This window comes from Lepidochelys kempii, chromosome 10 (genome assembly GCF_965140265.1).
Source record: "Lepidochelys kempii isolate rLepKem1 chromosome 10, rLepKem1.hap2, whole genome shotgun sequence".
NCBI classification, from domain to species: Eukaryota; Metazoa; Chordata; order Testudines; family Cheloniidae; genus Lepidochelys; species Lepidochelys kempii.
The window spans coordinates 77734713-77762003 of NC_133265.1; the positions used below are offsets into that span (position 1 = coordinate 77734713).

The 27291-nt window shown below is 43.3% G+C and overlaps 1 protein-coding gene across 3 annotated transcripts in view; it reads right to left on the bottom strand.

Moving 5' to 3' along the window:
* CHSY1 (chondroitin sulfate synthase 1) overlaps positions 1-27291 on the bottom strand; it is a 114427-nt gene that overhangs the window by 73682 nt on the left and 13454 nt on the right. For 2 of the 3 annotated variants that reach the window (XM_073304301.1, XM_073304303.1), the window contains one exon: positions 11621-12116. In XM_073304301.1, coding sequence (XP_073160402.1) covers positions 11621-11986 — 366 coding nt within the window. In that variant the 5' untranslated portion in view covers positions 11987-12116. Of the gene's footprint in view, positions 1-11620; positions 12117-24207; positions 24646-27291 lie in introns of those variants that run through there. The other variant, XM_073304300.1, reaches the window with a different exon arrangement.

The window sequence follows — 27291 nt, forward strand, 5'->3', positions numbered from 1 at the left end:
TTCATTAGCACTAACTTATTCTTGGAACAGTGTTCTAACCAGTCACACTGATTTACAGTTATGTATATGAAAACTTGCCCACTATTATTCATGAAGCAACTTATTCAGCCTTTTGGAACAGATGTTGAGACCAACTTCAAGTGCCAATGCAGGCATACTGGGATGGAGAGAAGTATCCATTTGCCGTATATTCTCAGTATTTCTGAAGGTATAAAGGGAAAAGCTACTCCAAATAGTCAGAATTTGCACAGTTGTGTGTCTCCCCACCCTTCTTACTGCACAGGAGGAAGACAACTCACCTCTGAAATTTCAGAAGATTCTTACTAGGACATTTATCATCTTCCTATATTATTTAATAGGAAAATGCTGCCTGCTAAGCTTCAAAATAGTTAACTAAGATCTGCAACCTATTTGTTAAGCACCAACTGTGTTCTCGCAGATACGTGAAGACTATCCCTTTCCCTGACAACTTCACAGACTAAAGGCTTGTCTACACACAGAAATAAATCTGGAATAAGGTAGTGATTCCTGATTAATGCCATGTGTGGATGCTGTTATTCCACAACAACAGTGCCTTATTCCAAAATTAGTTCAATCCACTTATTCCAAGTCTGAATAAGACACTTGGTGTGGAATATGAGTATCTATCATGGAATTATTCTAGATTAGCCATTTCTAACTAGTTCCCCATGTAGCAAAGCATTCAGGCCCCAATTCTACAGTCAAATAGGATCTGGCACGGCTGGAGAAACCTTTGCTAGCAGATCCAAATGGAGGCTTGGGGTCTAAATATGATAGTGGAATGTCCTCTCCAACTCTAATTCAAAAACCAGAACACCAACACTACCTTAAATGTAGTGTACAAACCCTAAGTGAGTAGATCTCCTCTGATGCACATGCGCACACACACACGCAAAAGGCATTTGCATCATCAATATATCTGAATTTAAGCTAACTTTGGCTATTTTTTGTTTAATGAAATTTAAAAAAAAAACCACCACAAAACACAACCACCATCTGTAACATAACTTGCCAGTTAACCAGATTCTCAAATTTCCGGTTGGTGAAAATGAAAACTAGAGTCAAGTTTGTGTCATTATTATTGTATGTGAAGTTGCTCAAACATAGCTGAAGGCAATTCTTGACAGTTTGCTTCAAGTGGTAATACCAGCAGAAATCCAATTTAAAGCAAGAAATAAAGTAGAACTAAGTTTTAAGTGCAACAGGACCAGTGAATCCTCTTCCAGATGAAATTTAACAGCAAGGTTTCTGAGAGTTCCCAATAGCACTTGCAGAGAAGTTGAGGACACTTAAAGGTCATGGTGTCCCAGGTATGCAAGAACAAAATGCCTACCTTTTAGATAATGAGGATTTCTGGCAAAAATTTAAGATGTCTCTAGCTGATAACCATGAAAGTTTACACCATCAGGAGTCCAGCTAAGCTTTTAAACACAGGAAATTAGTGCTAAGTGTTTAAAGCCTTTTAAGACTCAATTAAGGATATGTGGCAGCCCAGTACACTAGAGAACCAAGTTCCATTTTCAAAATCAGAGGGCTTCAGGGCACAACTCACAGCAACTCTTCAGCAGGAAACTTGCTAAATGAGGCTAGACACATCCTGAACAACTAGTTCTCCATACGATGGACGGTACAAACTGTAGACAGCAGATTATGTAGAGAAAAGAGTAGAGATCTTATACAGTGTAGTACACAGCAGAGTGTTAGAAGTGTTCCTTTTTGTGACAGGGAGCTGGTGCTGCAGATTGCTGTTTCACAGCCACTTATCTACCAGAGGGCTGGAACCTCCACTGCAGTCCAAAGCCAAGTTCTAGCTTACCATACAGAAACATTTTAGTGCAGTGTATATGGGAGGGTTAAGATATTCAGCTCCCATTATTAATTGCAGCTGTACATCTAAACACATCACAGCACATGAAGTTTCATCCCAGCCAAGTCAGCAAAAAGGAAAAACTGCAGCACTAATGGATGTCTGTATCCCACAGACAGTGACCTTATAAAAGGAAGCTGTTGAAGCAGAAGGAGATTTATTTTTTTAAGAGACTTAATTCTTCTCAGTATTTTTTCCCCTTTTCTTCTCTCAGTTGGAGGCATACTGTACGGGTAAGAATGAAAAAAAGATCAGGAATACGAATTGGGAAGATACGAATACAACATGCCAGGAACCGATCCTGCTGTATCAACAAAATATAACTGACAGTTTACTAAAGCCTTTGTATACACTAGCATACCATGACCAGCAAAGAGAGCTGCTTAGAAAGCAGCTGTTTTAGTGATACATCAGGATGGAGAGATCTATTGTATATAATTTTGCCATGCTGACTTCCCAACAGCATTAATAAAGGCCCTGGAAACAGATTAGTGCTACCGGCTTTTACAAAGTTGATTGTTTTGGAGCACCCAGGACTACAGGTACAGTCTAGCAGTAGCACAGGTCCAGACAAACCCAGCACACTGTTGGTGCTACATAAATAGTAATTTAAGACTTATTTTTAAAGATTGAGGGATTGAAAGCAGATCCCCCTCTTCACTTTTTTTTTTTAAAAAGGTCATTTTCACTTGACATTAAAAGGGACACAGTCAACTAAAAAAGCAACCCTGAAAGCACTGTGCCTATTACTATAAGTACCACCTAAGATTCTAGTCTTTGTTGTAGTAATCTCTCTTTATAGTTTAACTGCTTTGTGCATTTGACAAGTTTGCCTAGACAGTGAAGCAGTGAAATTGACTATATAGGGTTTCCCCTTTGGGAGAAAAGCCAACACAAAACAATGAGACAGCCATTTAAAAAAGAAATGTGGTACTGCCAACCCATAAAGATTGGCAAGACCCAAGGGATCCTTTGGGCAGGTGTAATATCCAAAAAAAGGACTAGATTTCAAGTTGATTGTGGATACTCTATCAAGTCTATCAAGACACTTTTCGAAGAATTTCCCCCTTCTCCAATGGTTTCTCAAGTCTTCACACAACTTCTCTCCACAAGTACATGTCTGAATTAGGAATCTGGGATGAGGGGAAATTCTACTGAAGTTTTTTATCCAGCGAAGCAATAAAGCCTTTGCTGACTGTACTCAAGATAATGACTAATCTTGATAGCTCCCCACATTCACACTACATTGATACTAATTCATGAAAGAATGGCTGAACTTCAGAAGACTGAAGGAAGACCTAAGGTACTTTTATTTTTATGCTTGGCATCAGCAGAGACTACATTTCATTGTTCAACTTTCAAATTTTTATAACCGTCAGTTTAGACATTACTATAGGTCATCTAAGAGCAGACTCCTCTGTATTCTCATGAAAACTGGGTCAAACCCTAACAAAAACAAACGTACAAGTAAGATACAAGTGCACACCGTACAATTCCCTCCTCCCACCCCCAACAACATGGCCAGGAGTCAAGAAGAATTTGTGCTAAAACTGCACATACACAAAATGGAGCTGTCTCCAGGGTCTCTGGGTTCAAACAGCAAAGCAATCAAAATACTTTACAAACCTCAAACTTCTGCTTTAAGGCTTTGCTGATCTGCGACTGCAGAAGTTACTAAGAAAAGGCTTATGAGTTTTCAGTCAGATTTTGCTTTCTTTTAAGTAACTTAGATGATGTAGAAGTTACAGAGTTTAGATGTGAATCCTAGGTTACCTCCCATTCCAAATGCTGAAACCCTTGTCCACCCTGTGGCCTTCCTGCATCTACGGAGAAGCTTCCTCAGCTTTGACCTCCCTGCTTCTCCCCTCACCAATCTGCCGAAAGTGCTGTTTTTAGAGTTATGATGCTCTGCTCACCTCCCTCTACCTCCCCACAAGCTCTTCACTGGTTCCCTATTGCCTGCCGCATCAAGGTCAAGTTTTTTTGCACTCATTTCCAAGGCCTTGCGCAATTCTGCCCCTGCCTACATATGGTCACCACCTATTCTTGTCCATTGTCTCTCCTGCAAGGTACTCGTTTCTCCTCAGCCACGCACACAGTGTTTGAAATCCATTCTTCAGCTCCTGTATGCTAAATGGAATTGCTCTTAAAAAGACAAAGCAGACTTCCATGAAGTCTTTCAATGACAGTGCCATCAAAGTTACAGTTTAAAAGTCTTCAGTAATTCAAGGTTCTCTCCAAACTAATCATGGCATACATACGGATGGTCTGCATCAGATTCATCTAGGCACCTTGTGCATGGGTACACATGGCAACACGTACACCGATGGCATCAATTTATAACCCGGCTACCCACGTTTTTTGAAGGACAGGTTTATTTTAAAGTAGTACATGGCCTGATGTCAGAACGGACTGCATGTCAGAGAGACACTGATGTAAAGCAATACTGAAGGCCTGATTTCCAGAAATACTGACCTCAGCTGCAGTCGTGGATACTCAGCATTGTGGAAAAATGTTGGAGATGACAAATTCAAGAACTGACATGATGCTACATTGGTCCTCAAGGTTAACAAAGACACATGCTGTACCCTGCTTCTCAAAGGCCTTCACAACTCTATTTTAATATTTATTAGACTAAACAGGCAAGTACAGAATATTCCAATAAAATCATCTCATCGTGGCTAATGGTGCAGCATCAGAGAGTCAATAGAAGCTCTGCCCTTGAAGTTAATGTAGCATAGGATCAAGCTCTAAGTGGGCCACATGAAGCCCGTCAGCACTGCCAGTCAGTCAGCCAGTTAGTCTCCAATACCTTTTTGACACAGTGAAGGAGAAGTTTCCTTCTCAGGAGAGAAACCCACAGAACTGGAGACTAGTCACACACTAACAGTTGTATATTTGTGCCAGTACTTGCTTCCCTCCCTGACCATCACAGGATTTCTCTGACTTCTGGCCACTTTAGAGCCCCTAAACACTTTCCTCCTGCCCCCGCATTTGAGAGCCTTATATACAGGAATGGAACATTTGGGGGGATGCCTACGTCTCTATCTGATGCAATGCAAATGTTTTAGAAGGAAACCCTGTTCCAGTTAGCTGCACTTCAGAGAAGCTATTATCCTCATTTAAATCTGAGTGAAAAAGGCCAGACAAAAATACTAATGTAAGACTCCCCCTTCTTCCAAACATTTCCTTTCCACTAAGGATTCATAATTGGACTTATGTGAATCTGACAAACTTCTTCTCAACCCACAATAGAATACAATAATATAAAGCACTCGACTCTCCCTGGCTTCCTTTACATTACCTCTCACACGTAAAGACGTTTTGAAAATATGTTTTCTATTTTGATGCTTTGGTGTGGAAAGCACTCCCCACCCGATACTGCTAGGTAAACCTGGAAATGGAGTTTCTATTAAGACACATGGACCAATACATTTTTTAAAATGACTTTTCAGGTCTAGTTAAAATAGAAAAGTTTTACTGGAAACTTCAGTTTTCAAAAGAATAATGTTTTCAAAAGAATAATCATGTAAGAAACTTTCACCAGGGCACAACACTGTCTAGGTTCTTATTCTGCACCAATCACTGTAATAGGAGGAAAGAAAAGCGTTTGACACTATGAGAGGGCAAAATGGCACAAATGGTTTATAACACAACTGAAGAAAGTTGGATGCATATCTTGCAGCTTTGCCAATTACAGTGGAGTCGCATCTTACGTGGGGTTAGGTTCTAAAGTCAGTGCATAAGGCGAAAATCGCGTATAGTCAAAATTACCCTTGAAAATCCCTTAAATCGCCCATAAAGTACAGTATACACTCCATCACATTAAGATTGGAATCAGCATCCATAGTGTTGCATATCTGAGAGAAAACGTAAGCCTCGTGTATGTGGCCTTGACCAAGGCGTGATTAGCAGTTTTAAGAGGTTGGAGGTGGTATTGGGGGGGAGAAAGACAACTTCAACATCATTATGAGCAAACCGAAGTGCCGCAGGGTGGCCAGGAACATTGTCTAAGATCAGCAACACTTTAAAGTCAAGTCAAGTCCTTTCTCTCTGAAGTACCACTTGACCTCCGGAATGGAACACTTGTGGAACCAATCCAAAAATAATGTTGCCATCACCCAAGCCTTGTTATTTGATTGCCAGAACACAGGCAGGAGATTTTTGTTCTTGCCTTATAGGGCATGGGGATTTGCAGCCCTGTAGAGTAAGCCCGGCTTTATTAAATGCCCAACCGCATTGCCACAAAACACCACAGTCACACGGTCTTTAGATGCTTTGAAGCCAGGGGCTTGTCTTTCTGATTTTGAAGTCTAAGTGCGGTTGGGCATTTTTTTCCAGAAGAGCCCAGTCTCGTCAGCATTAAAAACTTGTTCCGGAAGATAAAGAAAATCATAGAAGAAAAAGGTTAATTGTTCACGGTAGGCTTTTGCTGCCTCTTCATTGGCAGATGCAGCTTCACAGGTAGTCTGCACATTTTTGAGGTTGAAGCGGTTCCTAAAACTGTTAAGCCAACCTTGGCTGGCTTTGAATTCCTTCTCATGAGAAGGCTGTCCCTCTTCAGCGGGAGGTTTGAACAGCGTGAAGAGCCTTTTCTTGCAACGTGTTGCCATCGATAGGCACACGTTTATGGTTCATGTCTTCCAGCCATAAATTTAATGTCTTTTCAGTCTTCACTAAAGTCTTATCACGCACCTGGCTTGTCACCTTAGCAATTATTGGAGCACTTGATGCCACGGCTTGATGAATTTCTCTTTCGAATCTTGATGGCACGGATGCTAGATTCGTTGCGACCATATTTACGTGCTGCATTGGAGACCGACATACCGTCTCTCAATAAATCCAACACAGCCAGTTTTTCCTCCAGCGTTGGAACAGATCGCTGTTTCTTCAGTTGAGCGCCAGACGAAGTAGTTGGCTTGCGTTTAGGGGCCATGTTGTACGAAAAATACTTACAGTATCTTTAAACACTAGAATCACACTCAGCAGAGCAAGATGCTCACACTATGAGAGTCATGCGGGAACCCAGACCGACTGAGGGAACAGCAGATTCACGTCTCCCATCTCATGCTCACACTGGGGCATACGCTCATTGAGTGGAATGGTGGGTGGAATCGCCCACGCCATTTACAGGTATCTTGTTATTTTTCTTTTTTTTTTTTTGCCGAGCGCATATAGTTGAATTCGCATAAGTTAAATATGCATATGATGCGACTCACCTGTACCAGCAGTTTATGAATAACTTGGATAAAAGTGATCAGGATTCCTGTGAACAGGAATGGAACTCTTTACATAGTATTTTTATGGCAAGAGCAACTAAAAAAAAATGCATCACCTGCTACTGAAAGATGACCCCATGGGTGAGATGTTGCTAAAGAAAATACAAGATTCAAAATGAAACTCAAAATAAATGAAACTCAAAATAGAAAAGTGAATTTTCTTTAAAAAAGGAAGGCACTGCAATAGCTTTGCATCAGAACGGAAGCCAGCTTTCTTCAGTATGAGCAACTGAAATTGGTACACTGGCACAATGTCGCACTAAGGCAGAAACTGAACTAGCCAGTCTTCACTCTCCAAGCAGAGACAAATGCAAAGTAGTAAACTAATAGCGAAAGAGAAGATTTTAACACAGGTATATCAAACATTCTCTCCTCAGCCCTGGCAACATCCCTTTAAGATTGAAATACCTAGATTCTCTAGGACTGTGGGGTCCAGTCCTCATGGGATCAACTCAGCCCTTTATCCTCCCCAACGTAGGTAAATTAAGCTCCACATACTTTATGCTGGGGATGGGAAGGGGTGTCAGGTTTTGAAAGAAAGACCTTATAACCTAGGTCCTGTCTGTTTCTCTGTGGACATATGATATTCCATGGCCCTGTTCATCCTTGGCATAATTTGTCCTGTCCCCCTGCTGTCATGCAATGTGTTGTGCTCTAATTGTTGAGTGGTTACTCCCATTGACCCTAGGAGGTGGCTGCATTTCATAGTTACTTGTTAAGCACAAATGACAAGTTCAGCACTCCACCACACACACAAAAAAGGAACAATCACTGATAAAAAGAGATTTTACAACCTCAGACACACCAGAGAAAGGATAAAACCCAGAGAGGGGAACAACGGACAGTGCTATCTCCCCCTCACACACACCCAAGCATTCAGGCCAACAAAGTTTATTCACAACTTGTCTTGTGGGCATCATGGAAGTAGTGAGTTTACATGAGATTTGTAATGAATAAGGTTGATAGCTTAGTGGAGTACACTTCATGAGTAAGAGGCAGCACAGAAGTCAGCACCAAATACAAGAATGAAACAAGATGGGTTTTGAGGCTGATATCTTTGATCAAGCAGAAGGTACAGGAGGAACACGAGGATCAAGGACCAGACATGTAGGCTGGGACAGAGCTTTGATGCAGCAGTAGAGGGGTGTCTAATGGTCAGGTCAGAAGATGACTGTTTTGGTGGTGGCTGGAGTTAAAAGGGAGAGCGAGAAGAGGTGGTTGCAGTTATCAAAATACATGTGACCCCCAGGGTGTCAATAAGGGTAACAGCAATGGAGAGTAGAGGGGGGAAGATACAGGGCCTAGCAGAGTTTTCCCCAACGATGTTCCACAAATGTATGGCAAAGTACTGGTAAACACTTGCTCATGCAAGCAGCCCCTACTGACATCAGTGAAATTACTCACATGAATAGGGGCTTCAAGATTTGGGCCATTAAAGCTCTTTGGAACTCTTCTAAATGGAAGTTATAAGCAAGGAACTTTTTTTTTTTTTTTAAAGCAATTAGAGTCTAATTTGCTAAGCCCTGCAAGAACTGTAAAGAGGGAACTAATCTGAGGTATCCTAAAGAATGCAATACTAATACTCCAAGAAGACAGGGGATGGAATAAAACTTCCTTCCACCCAAAGTCTGTTGCAATACAATGCATTGCATTTTAGCCGTAGTGATCTCTTGCTTGACACTCATTAATACAGTTAAGACATGGAAAATGTTGTTTAAACACTAACCTTTCCTAACACAGCTGGTTAAGACAGTTGCATTGCTTAACAGAGCCATTGTTTTATTTTACATAACATTCCCTAGGCACATTTAATTCAGTTGTCTGGGCACTGAGGTAATCAGATCAAAGACCAAATTATGACAGTTTTTAAATTAAAAAGCCCTCAGTGAAATGAAAGTGCAGCTACTCCCTAAAGCAGTAATGTGGTTTCATAATTGAAACTGCTACCCAGCTATTCCTCCTTCTCCCTCTCTCCCAGGGAACACTAAACCTTACATTCTCACTCACACTGCAGGGGTAATTTTTAAGAGTTTTTGCTATTTTCCCCCTCCACACATACTAATTTTAGACAATCCACCACATCTGAGAGAAGACAACATTCTGAATAGCTTAAAAATGCTCAAGCATTTTGCTTTTCCTCAGCATTATTAGCAATCTAGTTCTGCTACATGTCACTCACTTTTTTTTGTTTCTCTTACCTCCTCAAAGTGTGACAGCTCTAAAAATGATTCAAGATTTCAGGCCAAATTTTGGTCCTACTGAAATCAATGGCTGTTTTGCTATTTGTTTCAATGGGACCAGGATTTGAGCGTTTAATAGTTTCAAGTGATACCTGATGTAGCTATTTACATGGAAGTTGTTACAATCGTCTGCTCTAGGCCCAATAACTATTTTAAACAGGAGAACTAAGAAAAAAGTGGTTTGATCCTTTCTCTGTAAAGCACCTACCACACTAGTAAATCATTTCAGGTCTAGAAATATAGAAGAAGTGACAGCACCACTGCCATTCCAGAGCTCATCTTCGCCGGTGTCCAGATTTCATTTTTTATATATAAAACATCTACACGTGCCAAGATGAATGCAGTTGAAAAGCTCTCTCCATCTCAAGGACCTGATCCAATGCCCATTGACTCCACTGAGCTCCAATTGGGCCCACAAGGCACTAAATGGTAACTTCTCAGGAGAAGCAAATCAGTAACTATTTCAAAAATTTAAACTGACTTGCTGTCAAAATGAAACCAAGTCACTTAGTTAATAATAGCTTCCAAGTCAATTAGTTAGTAACAGCTTCAGGTACTATCTCTGACTCAAGTCCCTCTGTCAATTTCTGTGGTTTTACAATTTTCTTTTTTTAAAAAAACCTCCCCCTTTTCCTACGTGAGAGCTCACAGTTAGGGGAAACTATACACAGAGCTGCCAGAAACAAAGAGTAAGCCCTTGGAACAAAAACATGAGTGTAAAGCAATCTTCCTTTGACCTTTTATCGGAAGTAATCTTCAGTGTTCTTTCCAAGTGTGATTAACTTGGTGTCCCTTTAAAGAGAACTGAACTCATGTTTGGCCACATATTTAGATTCTGTAGGGACAGGCTTTTACAGAACTACAGATTGATGGAAGTGATTCCACTGTATTTTTTTTTTAAAAACTCCAATGTAAGCAGCTGAACAGAATTATTCTTCTGCAACATTTACAACCAAACTTCAAAGCCTAGAGAACTGTATGGATCTGAATTGTCCATGAGGATAACAAAGTGTAAATAATAAACAGCATTGTAAACAGCAGGTTGTGGGGTTTTTGAGATCCTGAAGCTGCAATCAGATCTCTTTGGGCAGATATCAGTGGCTGTCAGTACAGGTGGGGGGAAGGGAGGAGGAGGATAAGCCCCTCTGAAGGCCAGTCTTCACCCACAAGTCCAACAGCAGGAATCAGCAAATATCCAACAAGTAACAGAACCATACCTGAGCTGTAGACACTTCCCTGTAGGCAGTTTCATGTTTAATTATCTGCAGACTCAGAACTGTATGCAGTGTGACAATGTTAAATGCTGGAGAGATTAAATATTTGTCTGGCAATAGGTATATGTTGGGTGAAAGACTAAGACAGATACATGTAATTATTTCACAGGTCTATAGGCCTTGTGTGCTCCAACACTGGTAAGCAGTCTGGTTTTCCATTAGTTTTCAATACTGATCTCACAGACAAGTTGGTTAAGCACAAACTAGAAACCAAGAACTCCCACTCATGGCTCTGACAGTCAGCAAATCACTCAGGGACCTAATTTCAGAGGTGGTGAGCACCTGCAGCTCCCTATTAAATTCATATGGGCTTGTGAATGCTGAGCCCCATTTGATAAACTAAAACAAGACAGAAAGAAAGACACCACTTTGATTTAGCTTTCCCCTCAAGTTTCTATTTGTAAAACGGGGGTGATGAATATTCTTACCTCATAGCACAGGGATGGTAAAACTATGAGACACTCAGCTTACATGTCACACCTCTACCTGAAGACTTTTTAAAAAATAATTTGTTACTATATATATATATATATATATATATATATATATATAGTAACAAATTAACATCCAAGAGTAGTGTAACTGAAAGGGTAGACTAGTTACCAGATTTCCCCCAGTTTGGTTCATTTAGGAGACATTTTTCTCCGTGCAGTCACATATCCATTCGTGTGGGGGTTTCACAGGATGACAGGAAGGAGAAAAACTATTTTCAAGAGCGATAGGACAATTTTATTGTAAAGCTAGAAAGAAAAGCAGGGGAACTCTGGGACAGGTGCAATATCCAGAACTACTTTAACCGATTTTAAATTTATATTATACAAAATTAGATGTCAGGTAGGCCATATCCCATTTGCTTGTATTTGGGACATGCTATTATCCTGTACAAAACATCACACCTTTCGCCCCCACATGCCTCATTTCTTGTGTTCATGTTCTTACCTCATAAGACCAGACACACTGCACTCCTGCAAATCTCCGCACACATCTTCCCACTTCCACATCCTCATGAGTGGTGTACATCTCTTGCAAGCACTCTCCAATGTGAGGCACCATTCTGCGCAGCACCTCCCGGCTCATGATCACACCAGGTCCTCCCATGCAGAAGTTCTCACCAGGTTCCAAGGCCAGTTTCCCCATCTCTTCGGTGGTGCCAAGCCCAGTCTGTCCAAGGAAGAGGGGTTCACTGCTGTTCAAACTCCTAAGGAAGCTCTCCAGTCTGTCCCCCTTAATGTAAACATCATCATCTGCTCTCATAAACCATTCGTAATTGTCCAAGTAGTTGTCATGCATGTACTTGAGCATCATAAAGGATTTCTTCTGGGGTGGGTAGGAGTCATCCACGCCTTGTAGCGGCACTATTGGGATTGGAACAGAGGTGTCCGAACCCTCACTGGAGAAGAATTCAACCTTGCCAGGAATGGTTTTGGACCAGGTTCTAGAATGAAAATACAAAGTTAAGTTTATAGACAGAGCACATCACAGTACAAGTCAAACATACAGGAAAAAGTGACTCAGGAGGACCATTTGTTTTAAGAATTTCCTCCCTTTTAAATTCTCTTGAAATGCAGTCTTCCTTCCATAAAAGCAATAATCACGTACAGTGGTAAGAACCATATAAAAGACAGCAGTTCTCAAACTGTGAGTTGCAACTCCAATGTGGGTTGCTATCCTGCTTTAATGGGGTCACCAGGGCTGGCATTAAGACTCAGTGGGGCCCAGGGCTAAAGCTCAAGCCCCACCACCAGAGGCTGATGCCGAAGCCCATGGGCTTCCACCCTGGGCAGCAGGGCTCAGGCTAAGGCCCTGCTGCCTAGGACTGAAGCCCTCAGGCACACAGGGTATGGGTGTGTCATGTAGTTATTTTTGTTGTCAGAGGGGTGCAATGAAGTTTGATATACGACATCCAAGCTATTCCAACATGACATGCTTCTGAGCCTAAGTTTCTAGTTTCAAGATGGGCTAACAATCAAGCTCCTCCAAAACTAAATGTGGAATTTTCAGAAAGTGCTCAGTGTTAGCCTAACTCTGTCCCCACTGACATTGGGCATAAGACTCCCATTGAAGTCAAAGGGAACTGTGTTAGGCTAATGCTGAGTGCCCTTGAAAGTACCATCTAGAGTCCTTACAAAGGACTATATAACTGTAAAGTATGAATACCAGTCAGATGCAGAGGGAAGAACAATATTTGGGACCTCCTAGATACTGACTTTGTTTAAGCTACTACTTTCCTCCCCCCCCCTCCCGAAAGTTTTTGCAAAATTTAGGAAAATAAGTTTCTTTTAATTACTAAGAATGTATTTTCAAGTTTGTGCAGATGACAACAGTTTGAAGCTAATTTTGTGTAGATGAAAAGTTTCCCTGCACATTTTTCAGTCCCTACTTCTGTCCACTGGTGCCTAGGTTAATCTATAGTTTCAGAGGTGCAGAATGAACAGATGACCATTTTTTTGCAACAACTTATGAAAAGTCTGTACCCCACAGAAGGAAAGACTCTAGGACAGATGGGTAGAGTAGTGGTGTTTTCCACCCAGGAGCTGGCAGATTGAATAGGTAGGCTCTGATGGAGGAAGAGATCTTTCTTCCATGCAGCAACCCAATATGCAGGGAAAGAAACAGGAAAGGTCACCTCAAACTCATCTGCCCCCTACCAGCTGGAGGCTTATGGAAAAGCAGCCCCAAAGAATGGGGCACGAATAGCAGCACAGTAGAATCCTAACAGATGGACTTCTCTTCTTACCATGGTATTACCCCTCACAGCCACATTTTGTATCAGTCTCTGGAGAATGGGAATGCAGATTTTTTTTAAGCCCTACTCAAAGTTCTGATATTAAGTGTTCCATGACCCCACAAGCTCAGCATCTAGTTCAGAAACACAGCAAAAGAAACCAAAAGGAAGAGAAAGGACAATTGAAATGGAAGTTAAAAAGTTAACAGCCACTACTTGGGTTGACAGCAGGGTTTGAACCTAGGACCCCGCAGAGCTAAAACCATGATACTCTACCACTTCAGCTAAAGAATTAAAGGATGGGATTTTCAAACAGGACAAAGACACTTAAAATGGCTTTCAATAGAACTAGCACTCCTAAGTCACTTAAGACATTTATGGATCTCCTACTTCTGATGTGGATCAGCTCCCAGAAGATGACAGACCCATGCTCCCCTAAAGAGTTTAGGAAAGAAGTGGGGCTTAAATAGGAATGGGTATTTGTGGACAAGAAATGGCAGGCTGTTCCAAGCATAAAGGTGATGTCTTAGGAGACATGGAGCTGGGAGAGGAAATGGGATCAGCAATATAGGCAGGGCCTATGGAATATCAGCCACTCTTCCAGCCAGGAGCCCTCATTTGTGTAGAGCTGTGTAAAGACATAGCATCGGTCTTCAGCCTTCACCAGCAACCTCTAGCAAAGCCTGCCTAGCGCTTATGTACATAGGCAGCTGGCCTCTTTACGCTTAGGAGGACTCCTCTTTAGAGTCACAGTCAAGCAAAGACTCTCTAGACACATTTTAAGTTATACAGCTATTAAACGTTTTACATCCTTGCTCTTAGAAACTTATGACTTTTAGATCACTGGGATTTGTTTAATGCAATTGCTGCTCACAAAGAGGAAAGAGTATTCTGTGTAGAAAGACATGGAATGCAGTTTTAATCAGTAACTGGACAATCGTTCCTTCTATAGGAGTTACTTTCTAGTTATGTTTGTCAGCTTTGTTCAGACCATAATCTGCATTCAGAATCAGCCATGAAAACATTCTTGAGGTGTGAAAAAGAATAGTGTTCCTTAAACGTATCAGTTCTACTTATACCAGGTGCTTCCAACCACTATTTTTTAGATTACAAAGAGTAGGATGTGTTTGGATCATTTAAACGATCCGAAATCTACAGCATTAGCCACGAGGGTTATGTCTACACTACCCACCAGATCGGCAGGCAGCAATTGATCCAGTGGGGAATCGATTTATCGGGTCTAGTTTAGACATGATAAATCAACCCCCGAGCACTCTCCCATCGACTCCCATACTCCACTGACATGAGAGGTGGAGGCAGAATCGACGGGGGAGCGGCAGCAGTTGACTCACCGAAGTGAAGACGCCATGGTGAGTAGGTCTAAGTACGTTGCCTAATTAGATCCATCCCCCCACCAAGCGTAGACCAGGGCTTTGAGACCTCATTTAAAAATATTCAGGTAAATTAAACAAAAAGTTCCATTTAGAAATAAAATGGTATTTGATGTCTGCTCATCACAAAAATTTTAATTTTAAAAAGCCACAATCCTTTAAAAGGATACACTTATTTAAATCTGGATTTATTAGTCAAGTGTCCAGTGTATTTTAGGAAATTAACATCCAGTTGAAATCAATGGAAAGAATCCCAATGACTTCAGTCAGAGCTGAATCAGATCTTTAGGGTATGTCTACACAGCAAAGAAAAATCTGCAGCTGGTCCATGCCATCTGACACAGGCTCACAGGGCTCAGGTTGCGGGTTGTTTCATTGCTGTGTTGGTTTCCAGGCTTGGGCTGGAGCCTGGGCTCTGGGAGCCTCTCACCTCGCAGGATCCTAGAGCAGAGGCTCCAGCCTAAGCCCAGAAGTCTATGAAGTCTACATAGCAATGAAATAGCCCCGCAGTCCAAGCCCCACGAGCCCAAGTCAGCTGGCACGGGCCAGCCGTGAATTTTTCTTTGCCCCTGTAGACATACCCATAGTCGTTGATGCATAAGCTACAGTTTATGAAACCATTCGATTGAAGTGGGGAAAATCAGATAGTTTTAAGCAAACACCCACATCTTAAGTTTTCAGGAACTAGTGAGTTTCTTTGTTAAATTTTTGGTAACCACATTTAGATTGATCCTCTACTCCCTTTTAAGTAAAATGAAAGCAGACCATACATAGTTTTTTGTATGCTAATATCTGGTGGTTTATGAGTGAAATATCCCAGCATAAATTTAAATTTAAAAACCAAGTGAAGAAGCCTTTTGACCAACATTAGTCAAAAAGTGCACTGTGACAAATTTAAATGTAGAATTGTAGAACAAAAGCTGTTGGGAATCACAATTATCAAAAGCATCCGTTGTTATCTGTTCCCAATGCTGCTTTTATACTGAACCAAGCCACTTCCCAGACAGATTCATTTAATAAAGTGGCAAGATGAGGTCCTTATAACTTCTTCAGTTTATTGTCTTTTTCCTTTAAGGAAGCCAATAATTTTCCAGCTCACTCCCTGCACCATGAAAAGTCAGCAATCTCTAATTGATGAACTATGGACAGCGCAGGATGTTCTCTGCACTTTATAGCTCCTAGCTAATGATCCTCCACAGTCCAGATGTTTTAGAAGAGTACTCAGCTATGTAAAGCAATGCTGTGTCTGTTATTTCCCATGTTTGGAGGTGCTCTCAGCCCTCCCAGTTCAAGTTCTTTCATATCAACACTTATGTGTGTACTGGTAGGGAATAGCTCCTCGTCGCTTGAGGTGGAACAGCGGCATGCATCAGTAAAACTCTAAGATAGAGTTTTTAAGTGTTCAAACTGCAGAACATCCCTTGGCCCAAAGCCAGTTGCCCTAGATAATATTTTTGGTAGAACTACAGTTGGAGTATACCTTAATCATTTCCTAAATTAATGTGATTTCTAAGATAAGGAGTAAGTCATCTTAACTCAGAACAGTGGCTTTCAGCACACATTTGAACTGTGGTACAGGTGACTTATAGAAGCTCACTTAAGGCCTTTTGAATAAAAGTCAGTCATCAGAGGCCAAAACATCTGGAGAACATCAACACCTGCTGCTTCTTACTGTCTGAATTAGTGGCAGATGACATTTGATATGCATAACTTATTTTCTCATGCATCCACTTATTCAGAAAGTACAGGAACAGAAAAATTTGAGTTCAGGATACATGTTTATTACATCTAATAGAATCAAACCTGAATTTATTTGATCATTTGACATTTGAAAGATTTGTCTATCAAAAGACAAAAATAATTATTATAAACATGGAATTTTGTTCAAAGCTACTTCAAGCCTCTTAACTTTAAGTCATTGAAGAGCCAACTTGTAAAGTCATAAGTGTAAAACCAAGTTTAACAATTTCAGAGCTACTATTCCAATTCAGTCTAGAATCCTTAGGTTTATTTCTTTTGCCTGATCTTCAGTTATAGGCAGTGTCCTAACTCATAAGATTTCACAGTCACGGGCCTTTGTTCTCTTTCCCCTCCCATGGCCTGAACAGTATTTACTCACATGAGCAGTCCCATTTGCTTCGCTTGTACTGTTCACATAAGTGAGAACTATTTATTAAAAGGTTTGCAGAACTAGGCCTGAAGCTTGGTAATAAAAACCAAAAAATGAATACTTTCAGAGAAGGCCCATACTCTGCCCCCACCCTCCAGTTCCCCAGTCAGACTCCTTTGGTTAAGGAAATGTGGTCACAACGCTTCTACAGCCAGGTAGCCGAAGTTGGTGTTACCAGGATTATCAATCATCTGTACTGCAGTAGTCCCTAAAGGCCTCAGCCAGGTACACACTAGACACCGTACAAAGACAGATCAAGAAAACGTTAGTGGCTACTGAACATCAGTATTCAAAAACCATAAAACAGAACTGCTCTGTTAGAGCCCAACCCTCTCTCATAGGTAGAATCTTTACATATGTGAACAGGAATACTACATGAGTCAAGATTTGAAGGATTAGGTCCATACGGTTGTTGGGTTTTTTGGGGAGAAGTGTTGAAGATGTGCATGACACTGAGAAATACTAGTTCACACAGCATGCAAGACACACACAATTCTGACAATCCAGAAGCATGAAATACCAACGTCATAATTTAAACAAAAGAGTTGAGCAATCTTCCTTTAGAATGAAGACACTTAATATAGTGCATTAAGGCTAGCTGTCTTAAAGTCATTACTTCTTTGAGTCAGATGAAACTTTCCTTTGCACGCATATATAGCCAATTGTGTGAAAGTCACATGATTAGTACAGCTGGTCAGGTACAAGGGTTCTCCACAGAAAGCTGTTAAAAATTAAATCAGTGTAAACCAAGTGCATATAATCTTTTGAAGACACAAACTAAGGTGTATACAAAAACACGTTAGGGCTACAAAGTCAACAACTACTATAACCAGGAATTAAATACTTCCTAAAAAGAAACCATTAATACAGTTATGGTGGTGTTAGTAATAATGTATGCACTTAGCAGTAGGGACTTGGCATGTCCTAGATCTGGAATTTTTCCTCATCTTCAGTTTCCAAAACAAATTCTTGCTTCATTATCTCTAGTGAACTCATAAAAAAGCACAATAACCTAGAATATTTATTTCACAGAGAGTTGTCCCAAATCAAAGAGGATTAAAGAAAAAAAGTATCCCATTTTTGCCTGATTCTGCTGGGAACTTCACTTGCAAGAGACCAAGGAAGCCATTTAGAGTTTTGAGAAACACTTGCATTGTATAATTATGCCAAAGAAAACAATTTGTCAATGCCTCAGCAAGTTAATGAAGCTGGGAAAATGATTTCTTGAATACACCATGGAGCCTTGAATTAAGACTAGTTCTGAGCAACTGTTTCTAAATGATGGACTAGTTCTCTCCACTGAGTGCCTTACTTCTAAGTAAGAAATCAGCTTAACTCACCTATGAATGTCATGCTGAAAAAGCAGCATTGGTAGCAGATGTGGCTCTGGTACTAAGTATCTGTGGTGCCACTAGTGTAAGGGTTTTTAAAATTTAAAGATATTTATATGCTGATCCACTTCAGCACTGAAGAATTTTACACTGGTATTGATAGGGTTATTTACATCAACAAAGTGCAAACTATTGATCTTGACCACCACATACAATTCTGTCTCCCCCCTTACCAGAGAAGATCTCTAGGAGTTTATATCTTGATAGGAAATTTCTTTTTAAAGCTACCAGCCATGCTATCCTGCAGAAAGCTGCCAGAGAGCCTGAATGGTCTGCTGTACTCCTTAAATTCTCCCCTTCCAAAGCTAAGAAAAGCTAATCTAGGGCCCTCATTTCCAGAAGGGTTGGAGTTCAGCCTCCAATTCTGCACCTACAAGTATATGCAGGTGCAATTTATAGCATCTGGGTAAATGTACAAGTGTGCCTATAATTTACATAAAAGTGCTCCTTCAATCAATTTTAGGTGGGAAAGCCAGTGCCTAGGTCTCCTCTTTACCTCAGAAGTATAACAGGTGGTTGCTCCCAAAATATATTATTTGTTCTGTAGAGTATATTGCAGATTTTGGGTCACTGTAATAAATATTAATGTCCTCCCAGAAGTCTTATACCCGCACTATGGCATATGATCAGACCATAAAAAGAACTTTTATTGTCTGCATTGATATTTTCTTTCTCATTCCAATTATTTTGATTAAAACACGTATCCGGATTCACTTAACATAATCTGAATTGGAAGCAAATGACATTTTTCCAAATATAAAAAGTGTATACTCCACCGCCCACCACAGTATCTAACTAGTTGCCCTAAAAGGACCCAATAAGAGGAATACCAACCAGTAGACTAGATTCCGGGGCCTGCAGATAAAGAGCCTGTATTTTACTCTTGCAATGGACAGCCCTGGGCTCAGGCACAGAAGACACACTACACTCTTAGACCCCAAATCCTTTTGGCTGCCTTTGTTGCAGCTTTTCTAAGCAGTATTTAGCTTTCTCAGCAATCTATTTCCTATAAGATATAACAACAGAATGACAATGTGTTCAAAATGCAGTCTCTTGAATAAGTGCCTTACCTTAGAATCTTCCACGCAACGTTTGAAAGAGGCAAGTTTGGGCATGAGGTACTGCACTACATTATCCATAAGCAGAATGGCATCTCTCTTTCATGGTCCTTTAATGACCATATCTCTGTTTTTTGTTCCTCAATTACATAGTTCAGTGTAGAGAAAAGTAACATTCAGCTTGGTTCTCAAAGTTTGATGCCTCCTACACATTAATTGTGTTAAAAGTTAACTACTCTCCAAATTTCCTAGTCAATAGAATTGATGTGCAAAATAAATGAGTGGGTCTGGTGTTTGGCAAAATTGACTATTGCTGCTATTCCATTTACAAGACATCTTTGTCCAGACCTTCTACTAACAACAGACTTTGGAATCCTCTGGTACTTAGTCTACTGGTGGATTTTCTCTCTTCTGTGAACCCTTCAGGATAATGGTTGAGTGGCGGGAAGTTAACATTTATTGGCATCCTTTTTCTTGGCCTCATGCCTTTGTTAGTCAGTCCCTATACCTATACTCTTTCTGACTTTCCAACCTCTTCCCTGATTTACATGGTCACAGCTAGGGTGATCAAATCTGTTTCCTATGTTGTATTTTAGTGGCCTTCTAAGACACAGTTTCTGCTAATCTGTTTGTCAGATGGAATAACAGTTTAAAGCAAATGCCTACTACACTCTGCCTCTTATGCTACCAGAGCACTATTTAGAGCTTCTGAAAATTCAATAGGCCCACTTCTCCTACTAGCAACTCACTGAAATAACTGACAAAGCTTTTCAGGAAGTGCACTGCTCAAGTTCTTCCTAACCATAAGTGGATTAACAGCAGCAAGGGACAGTGTACATTTTGTTCTTTGGTCCCTGGTAAATATTTGCAACCACTTTTTTCAACTGAAGCCTTAGAGCTAAAATAGTTTGGAGATTTTCAGCTCCCTGCACCTTTGGCTCCTTCACAACTATTGAAATCATATTAGCCAGTCTCTGCAACTCTTAAGATGGTAATACCAGAATTCCTTGACAAGGGCTTCCCCACTTTCCTTGCGGCAACCATCAATTTATCTTACTGTGATGCTGTGTCAATTTAATAATCTTAATGGTCTAGTGGAGCGTACCATGGCAATCATAAGCCATCTAAGGTTTCTTTTAGCCAAAGGAAAGTGTGTTCTTATCTCTGGGACTTTTTTTTTTTTTTAAAATGCACAGCAGGGTGAAAAATGCTTTTAGGCTCCTCACAATGGTAACAGCTCTCAGATCTTGCCCATTTGGTGACTACTGAATCTCTCAAAAAAGCTACCAATTTTGGGGGGACTACCCAGTTCCTCTTCCAGGCTGCGCATTATCTTGCTCGCTGAAGGCTTTTCTCTTCTCTCCACCTTTACCCAACATCTGTTAGTGTGCATCTCTCCCGCACATTTACCCTATGGATCAAGTTCTGCAAGCCTGACCCACATAAGTAGCAGGACAACTGAAGTCAATAGGATTACCTGCATGGCTACTACCCAGTGTAATGGATGCAGATTCAGGTCCTATATTAGTAACTACAAACGTGTAAATGCTGCATATGCCAACATCTCTTTGAACATCTTCCACAGATCTCTCATGACCGCCTCCCTCTCCAAAATTCCCAACCCAACTAGGTTTGAGCTAGCAGAGCTACTATGTTGAAGAGCCCAGTTAACCAATTCCTTGTGTTAAATATCCCCTTCCACTTTAAGGCATTTTATGGCATTATAATCAGATGCTCCCATTTCTGCTAACACTGAAAAGCACTTATTTACTCAGTTTCATTAGCCTATTGATCAAACAGGCCAAATATTTTTAACATACAAAATACAGAAATTTGTTTAAGATACATCTGCATAAAAGATTAAAAACTATAACATCCAAGTTAGGTTGCTAGGTCTTAACTACAGATCTCTTACAGAAGCAGACCTTGGGGCATGACGTTCCAAGATCTGCCTTTAGCTTAAGTTTGAAGCACCAAGCACATTTTGTCTAGGACACATCAGCAGAGTAGAGACTCTCTAGAACCACAGGGACTACTCTTGCCAAAGGGATGACTGCTCTAATAGACAGCGATTGGTGATGAAATCTGTTATTATGTTCCAACTATTGTCTGTATTACAGTAGCATATCAGAGTCCCCTTTATGGATCAGGCTACATTGTTATGCCTAGATAAAAGAGGACCCCTGCCCTGAAGAACGTAATCTAATCAGAGAACACTGCAAATTAAAATATGTTTAAGAGATCTCCTTCCCTGTGTTAGTATCAAAATTGAAGAACATTAAACAATCCGTGTTTTACCATTTATGCCTTCTACTTACTTTGTCCATGTTCTCAACCTGGAGATCACTTTGTTCATGGCTACATGGGAACAGAGGTGGTCCCAAAACTATTTTTCTATTGTAATATGGGGTCTTTTTATGGAAAAGATTCAGAACACTTCACCCACACAATGCTACAAATTTGGTTTAAACATGCCCGTGGCGAATGTTTTTTTGTTTTGTTTTTTAAACAAAAGTTCAATAAAAAACATTTCCACCAATATTAAAATGTTAGAAGCTACAGTATGCTAAGCCTCATTTAAACAGTAAATTGGGGTTACAGTTACCAGATAATGTCCCTTAAAACAAGACACAAAGGAGTGGTCTAGTGGGAGTATTCATCAAGTTTCAACAGAAGGAAATTACAGTACTGTCAGACTGACCCTGGCAATTTTGAAATGAACACAGAGGTTTAAGTTCATTCACACACACACACACACACACGAATGTTCAGATCTCACCACAGCATTGTTCTTCATGTTACTCACTTCCCCCTCCTATTTTCAAATGAGATATGGTTTAAGAAGAGCTTCCAATCTCAAACTAGTTTTTGCTAAAAACTTCTGTGCCAGAGATCTTAACAACAAACAGAGTTCAGTGCAAAAGTGTTAGCTGAGCATATCCTAATGAAGGATAAGGGATGCCCGTGAAAAGTGCAACTGAATAGACCTGAGTATTGACATATTTGTGGAGGTCTAATCAGTTATCAGACTGATCATTCTCAGAGTAGACGGTTTAATTCTGATGCAAGAGCATTTCCTTCTTTTAAAGTGTGAACTTATTGCAACTAGTCAAACAAACCAGAACCAAGAAAAACCTTAAGGTGAAAGCTCTATAACAAACTCAAACTTACATTTCCAAAGTAGCCCTCAATTTTGTTCAGGGGTTCTCTCAAACAAGAGTTAGTTAACTCCTAAATCTTAAAGGGTCAGAACCTGTGAGGAAAAGGTCTCATTGTCTGAATTTGCCTGCTACTGTTGCAAGTAGCAACAAAAATGGCTACAACTGAAAAATTTGTATTTTTTCAATTTCCTCTGATCCATTTGACACTACTTTAGGAACAAGTGAAACTGCCCAAAAACACATAGTGCCTTTGTCGATTTCTCCTGCTGTTTGTGTGGGCCTGCCAGACAGCACCAGGGGAGAGGAAAGCTATTTTAATAATAGGAAAATGTGATTGTAAGAACCACAGAAGATTAGCGTGGAGGTGTAGCACCTGAAGCAACTTTTAACTGGCATTTTGAGGCTTAACAGGTATCAAGGCAGAGCAATGTGTAAGTCAGACACTGGTGTCTGTACAGTGCAGATGTCTTCCTACTTAGTGAGAAACCCAGCAGCAGCTCAGAATGCATATTTCAAGATTTCCTCCAGGTTGATCTATATGGAGGCTCTTTTTATAAGCCCCATTGATGTTGATAATATGGACAGAGTCACCCACAGGCATGTAATGCCGTTACAAAAAACGCCTTCAAATACACAGCAAGTCAAGATTGCTGAAGAGACTCTAGATACTTATAGATCCCATCTGTCAGAATACAAAGCAGCTGGTTAACAGCAAAACCCCCTGAATCTGTGCAGTAGGTTAGAGATGTCTAGAGGGGAATAATAAAGCAAGATCTCCCCCTTCCCCTGCAAGGCTAGTGACTTTATCCATTTAACAGATGGGAAGCTGCACATACAAAGGAACCCAGATAAGGGAGAGGACTATAAAGCACATTCCCCCTCACAGACACTCTCCTCTCTGCACACCCCCTATAGGGACTTTATCCACTTAATAGATGTAGGCTAACATGCAAAGGAAAAGGGGGCATAAAGCAAATCCCCATACATATTTCCCTCCCCCTGTACCCACCCCTACTCCAGTGACTACCTTCTTCACTGATGAGGAGCTAGATATGCCAAAGAAGTCATGGTGAACGGGAGGGCTGCCCTATGCCTAGAGCAGCATAAGAATAGGGTCAGCCAGAACAAGGACAGCATGCCCCAAGCATGTGGGGGAGGATATGAGAACACAGAACAGAAGGGCCCCGGGAGGCGGAAGGAAAGACCCTACCCCACACACTGCTGGGGGAGGGAAAGACAAAGAGAGGGTGCACAAGGGAGGACCCTACCCCATGCACTACTGGAAGGGAAGGATAGAAAAGGGGTTCACAGGGGGGATCCTGCCGCACGCATTGCGAGACAGGAAGGACAGAGAAGAGGTGTGCGAGAGGTAGACCCTACCACATGCACTGCCTGAGGGAAAGGACAGACAAGGGGTGCGCAAGAGGGAGACTCTGTGATGGAGGGGGAGGACAGAGAAGGGGTGCCCGGGGGAAGACCCTGTGATGGAGGACACAGTGGGGATGCACAAGCGAGGACCCTACCCCATCCACTGGTGGAGGGGGAGGACAGAGAAGGGGTGCAAGGGGGGGGGGAGAGACACTGCCCCATACAATGCTGGAGGAGCACAAGGCAGGGCTGCAGCCCTCACCTGTAGGCAGCCACCGCCCGGCTCTGCAGGTATTTCTGGGCTGTCATGACCCCCACGAAGAGGAAGTTGCTGGCCGGCGGGATGTCGTCCTGGCGCTCTGCGGGGTCCTGGGGCCAGAGCAGCGTCCCCCGGGAGTCCCTGCGCAGCAGCCCCCCGCCCTGCTGCAGCCGGCAGCCCTCCGGGCTCGCCTTCCGCCGGTGTCCCGCTTTCTTCAGCTCCGCGGCGCGGGGCAGGATGAGTCTTGAGGCCAGGATGAAGCCCAGGATGAGTCCTAGCAACACGCTGAGCCAGGAGCGGCGGCTTCTGCCAGCCATTCCCCACTCGCTGCCCGACACACGCTGGCCCCCCAAAATACACCGCGCCCCTGGCCCGCTCCACGGAGCGCCGACGCCCCGGCTTCTGCCAGGGGGTGCCCCTGCCCTGCTCCTGCCCCGAGACCGCCCCCTCAGCCCCGCACCCCGGCGGCAGCTCCCCCCGCCCAGGCCGCCCCGCCCCCCTGCACTCCCACCGCCCCGCCCCCCCCCCCGCCTCCAGCCGCAGCCCCCCGAAGGGAGCTCTCCCTACAGCCTATCCCCCCCCCAAAAAAACCCCCACCTCCCTGCACCCCAACTGCCAGCCAAGCCCGGCCCGCCTCCGCTGCCCCAGCCCCGCGCCCCCCAGCACCAGGGCCGCCCCCCGTCCCGGCGCCCCCTGCTCCCGGGGAGCCCGGACTCCGCTCTGCCCTGCTCGCGGCCCGGCCCCGCGGCTGCCTGCCCTAGCCGGCCAGCCCGGGCCCCCCCGGGGCGGGGAAGCGCAGCCCCCGCCTGAGGGCGGCAGCCATGGGACCCTCCTCCCCTTCCCCGGCGGAGACGCGCTCGGCTCGGCTCGGCCCGGCCCGGCCGCCGCTAGCGCTGCCCGCCCGCTGGCCCGGCCCGGCCCGGCCCTGCCCGTGGTGCTGGTGCAGCCGCCGCGGCGCGTCCCCCGGCTCAGCTCGCCATGGCGCGGGGGGGAGGAGGGGGGGGAGGGGCGCGGGGAGGAGGCGCGCGCGGCCCCTGCCCAGCCCGCCCCACGCACAGCGCGCCCCGGCCCGGCCCGCAGCCTTTGGCCCCGCTCGCCTGCCGTCCCCCCGTCCCCATTGGCTCGCTCTCAGGGCAGCGCTGTGCGCGCGGCTGCTAGAGAGGGGCGACCGGGGGGGGGGGGGGGGAGAGGGAGACCGGAAAGTGGGTGATGGGGGAGGGGAAGGCTGATGGGGAGAGGACAGAGGGGGTGGCAGGGAGGGGAAGGGGGAGATGGGGGATGGGTCAGTGGGGGAGCGGGTGGCAGGGAGGGGAAGGGGAGACCAAGGAGGGGGTGATGGGGGAGGGGAAGGGGGGAGAAGGAGAAGGCCTATGGGGAGGGGGCATAGGGGGTGGCAGGGAGGGGAAAGGGGAGATGGGGCAATGGGGGAATGGCCTGTGGGGGAGGGGGCAGAGGGGGTGACGGAGGGGAAGGGGAAACCAAAAGGGGTGATGGGGGAGAGGCGAGGAGGGAAGGGGTACTGAAGGGGTGTCAGGAAAAGAGGGACTGCGGAGTGGAGGGGGAGGGGGATGAGACAGCAGGGGATAGAGGAAGGGGGAAGGGCATGGGGCAGACAGGGAAAAGGTGATGTGGCAGAAGGAAAGACAGGAGAGGGATGGAAAAAGAGTGAATCTGGTCTGTGAATGAGAAAGGAAGAAATAAAAATTCCAGTCTGGGCATGAGGGGGGAGCTGGAATGAGAGAGAAGGGGTCATAAAAATAGGGTGGGTGTATTGGTCCCAGGCCCCTTGGTGGTGTTCTGCCAAGGGAGACAGGTTAAACCATTCCTCTAGCTCATCAGATTGTCTGTGTCCTGGGGTAATGCAAGTTTTGTGGATTCCTAGGACCTTACAAATCAGAAAAACTCAGCATCCCTTGCTTTGTGTTTAGGGACTTCAAATCTAGCTCCAAACTGGTTCCCTAGAGCCTCCGATGCCTTTTGATTTTAATTGGATAAACTAGTCCATAGGTAGTGACAGACATTGATTATCACACTCTGTAGATTTGCAAAGGCCCAAAGAGATCAATAGTAAAAAAATGCACTAGCATTCACAAGGCTAGAGCTGAACTGGAGTTTTCCTTAATACAGGTTTCAGAGTAGCAGCCGTGTTAGTCTGTATTTGCAAAAAGAAAAGGAGTACTTGTGGCACCTTAGACTAACAAATTTATTTGAGCATAAGCTTTCGTGAGCTACAGCTCACTTCATCGGATGCATTCAATGGAAAATACAGTGGGGAGATTTATATACATAGAGAACATGAAACAATGGGTGTTACCATACACACTGTAAGAGAGTGATCACTTAAGGTGTGCTATTACCAGCAGGAGAGCAGGGGGAGGTGAAACCTTTTGTAGTGATAACCAAGGTGGGCCATTTCCAGCAGTTGACAAGGACCTCTGAGGAAGGGGGGGGGGGGGGGGGGGGGGGGGGTGGGGGGGGGGGGGGGGGGGAGGGGGGGGGGGGGGGGGGGGGGGGGGGGGGGGGGGACGGGAATAAACAAGGGGAAATAGTTTTACTTTGTGTAATGACCCATCCACTCCCAGTCTCTATTCAAGACTAAGTTAATTGTATCCAGTTTTCAAATTAATTCCAAGTCAGCAGTCTCTCCTTGGAGTCTGTTTTTGAAGTTTTTTTGTTGAAGAATTGCCACTTTTAGGTATGTAATCAAGTGACCAAAGAGACTGAAGTGTTCTCCGACTGGTTTTTGAATGTTATGATTCTTGACATCTGATTTGTGTCCATTTATTCTTTTACGTAGAGACTGTCCAGTTTGACCAATGTACATGGCAGAGGGGCATTGCTGGCACATGATGGCATATATCACATTGGTGGATGTGCAGGTGAACGAGCATCTGATAGTGTGGCTGATGTGATTAGGCCCTATGATGGTGTCCCCTGAATGTAATAGCTCACCTTAAGTGATCACTCTCTTATAGTGTGTATGGTAACACCCATTGTTTCATGTTCTCTATGTATATAAATCTCCCCACTGTATTTTCCACTGAATGCGTCCGATGAAGTGAGCTGTAGCTCACGAAAGCTTATGCT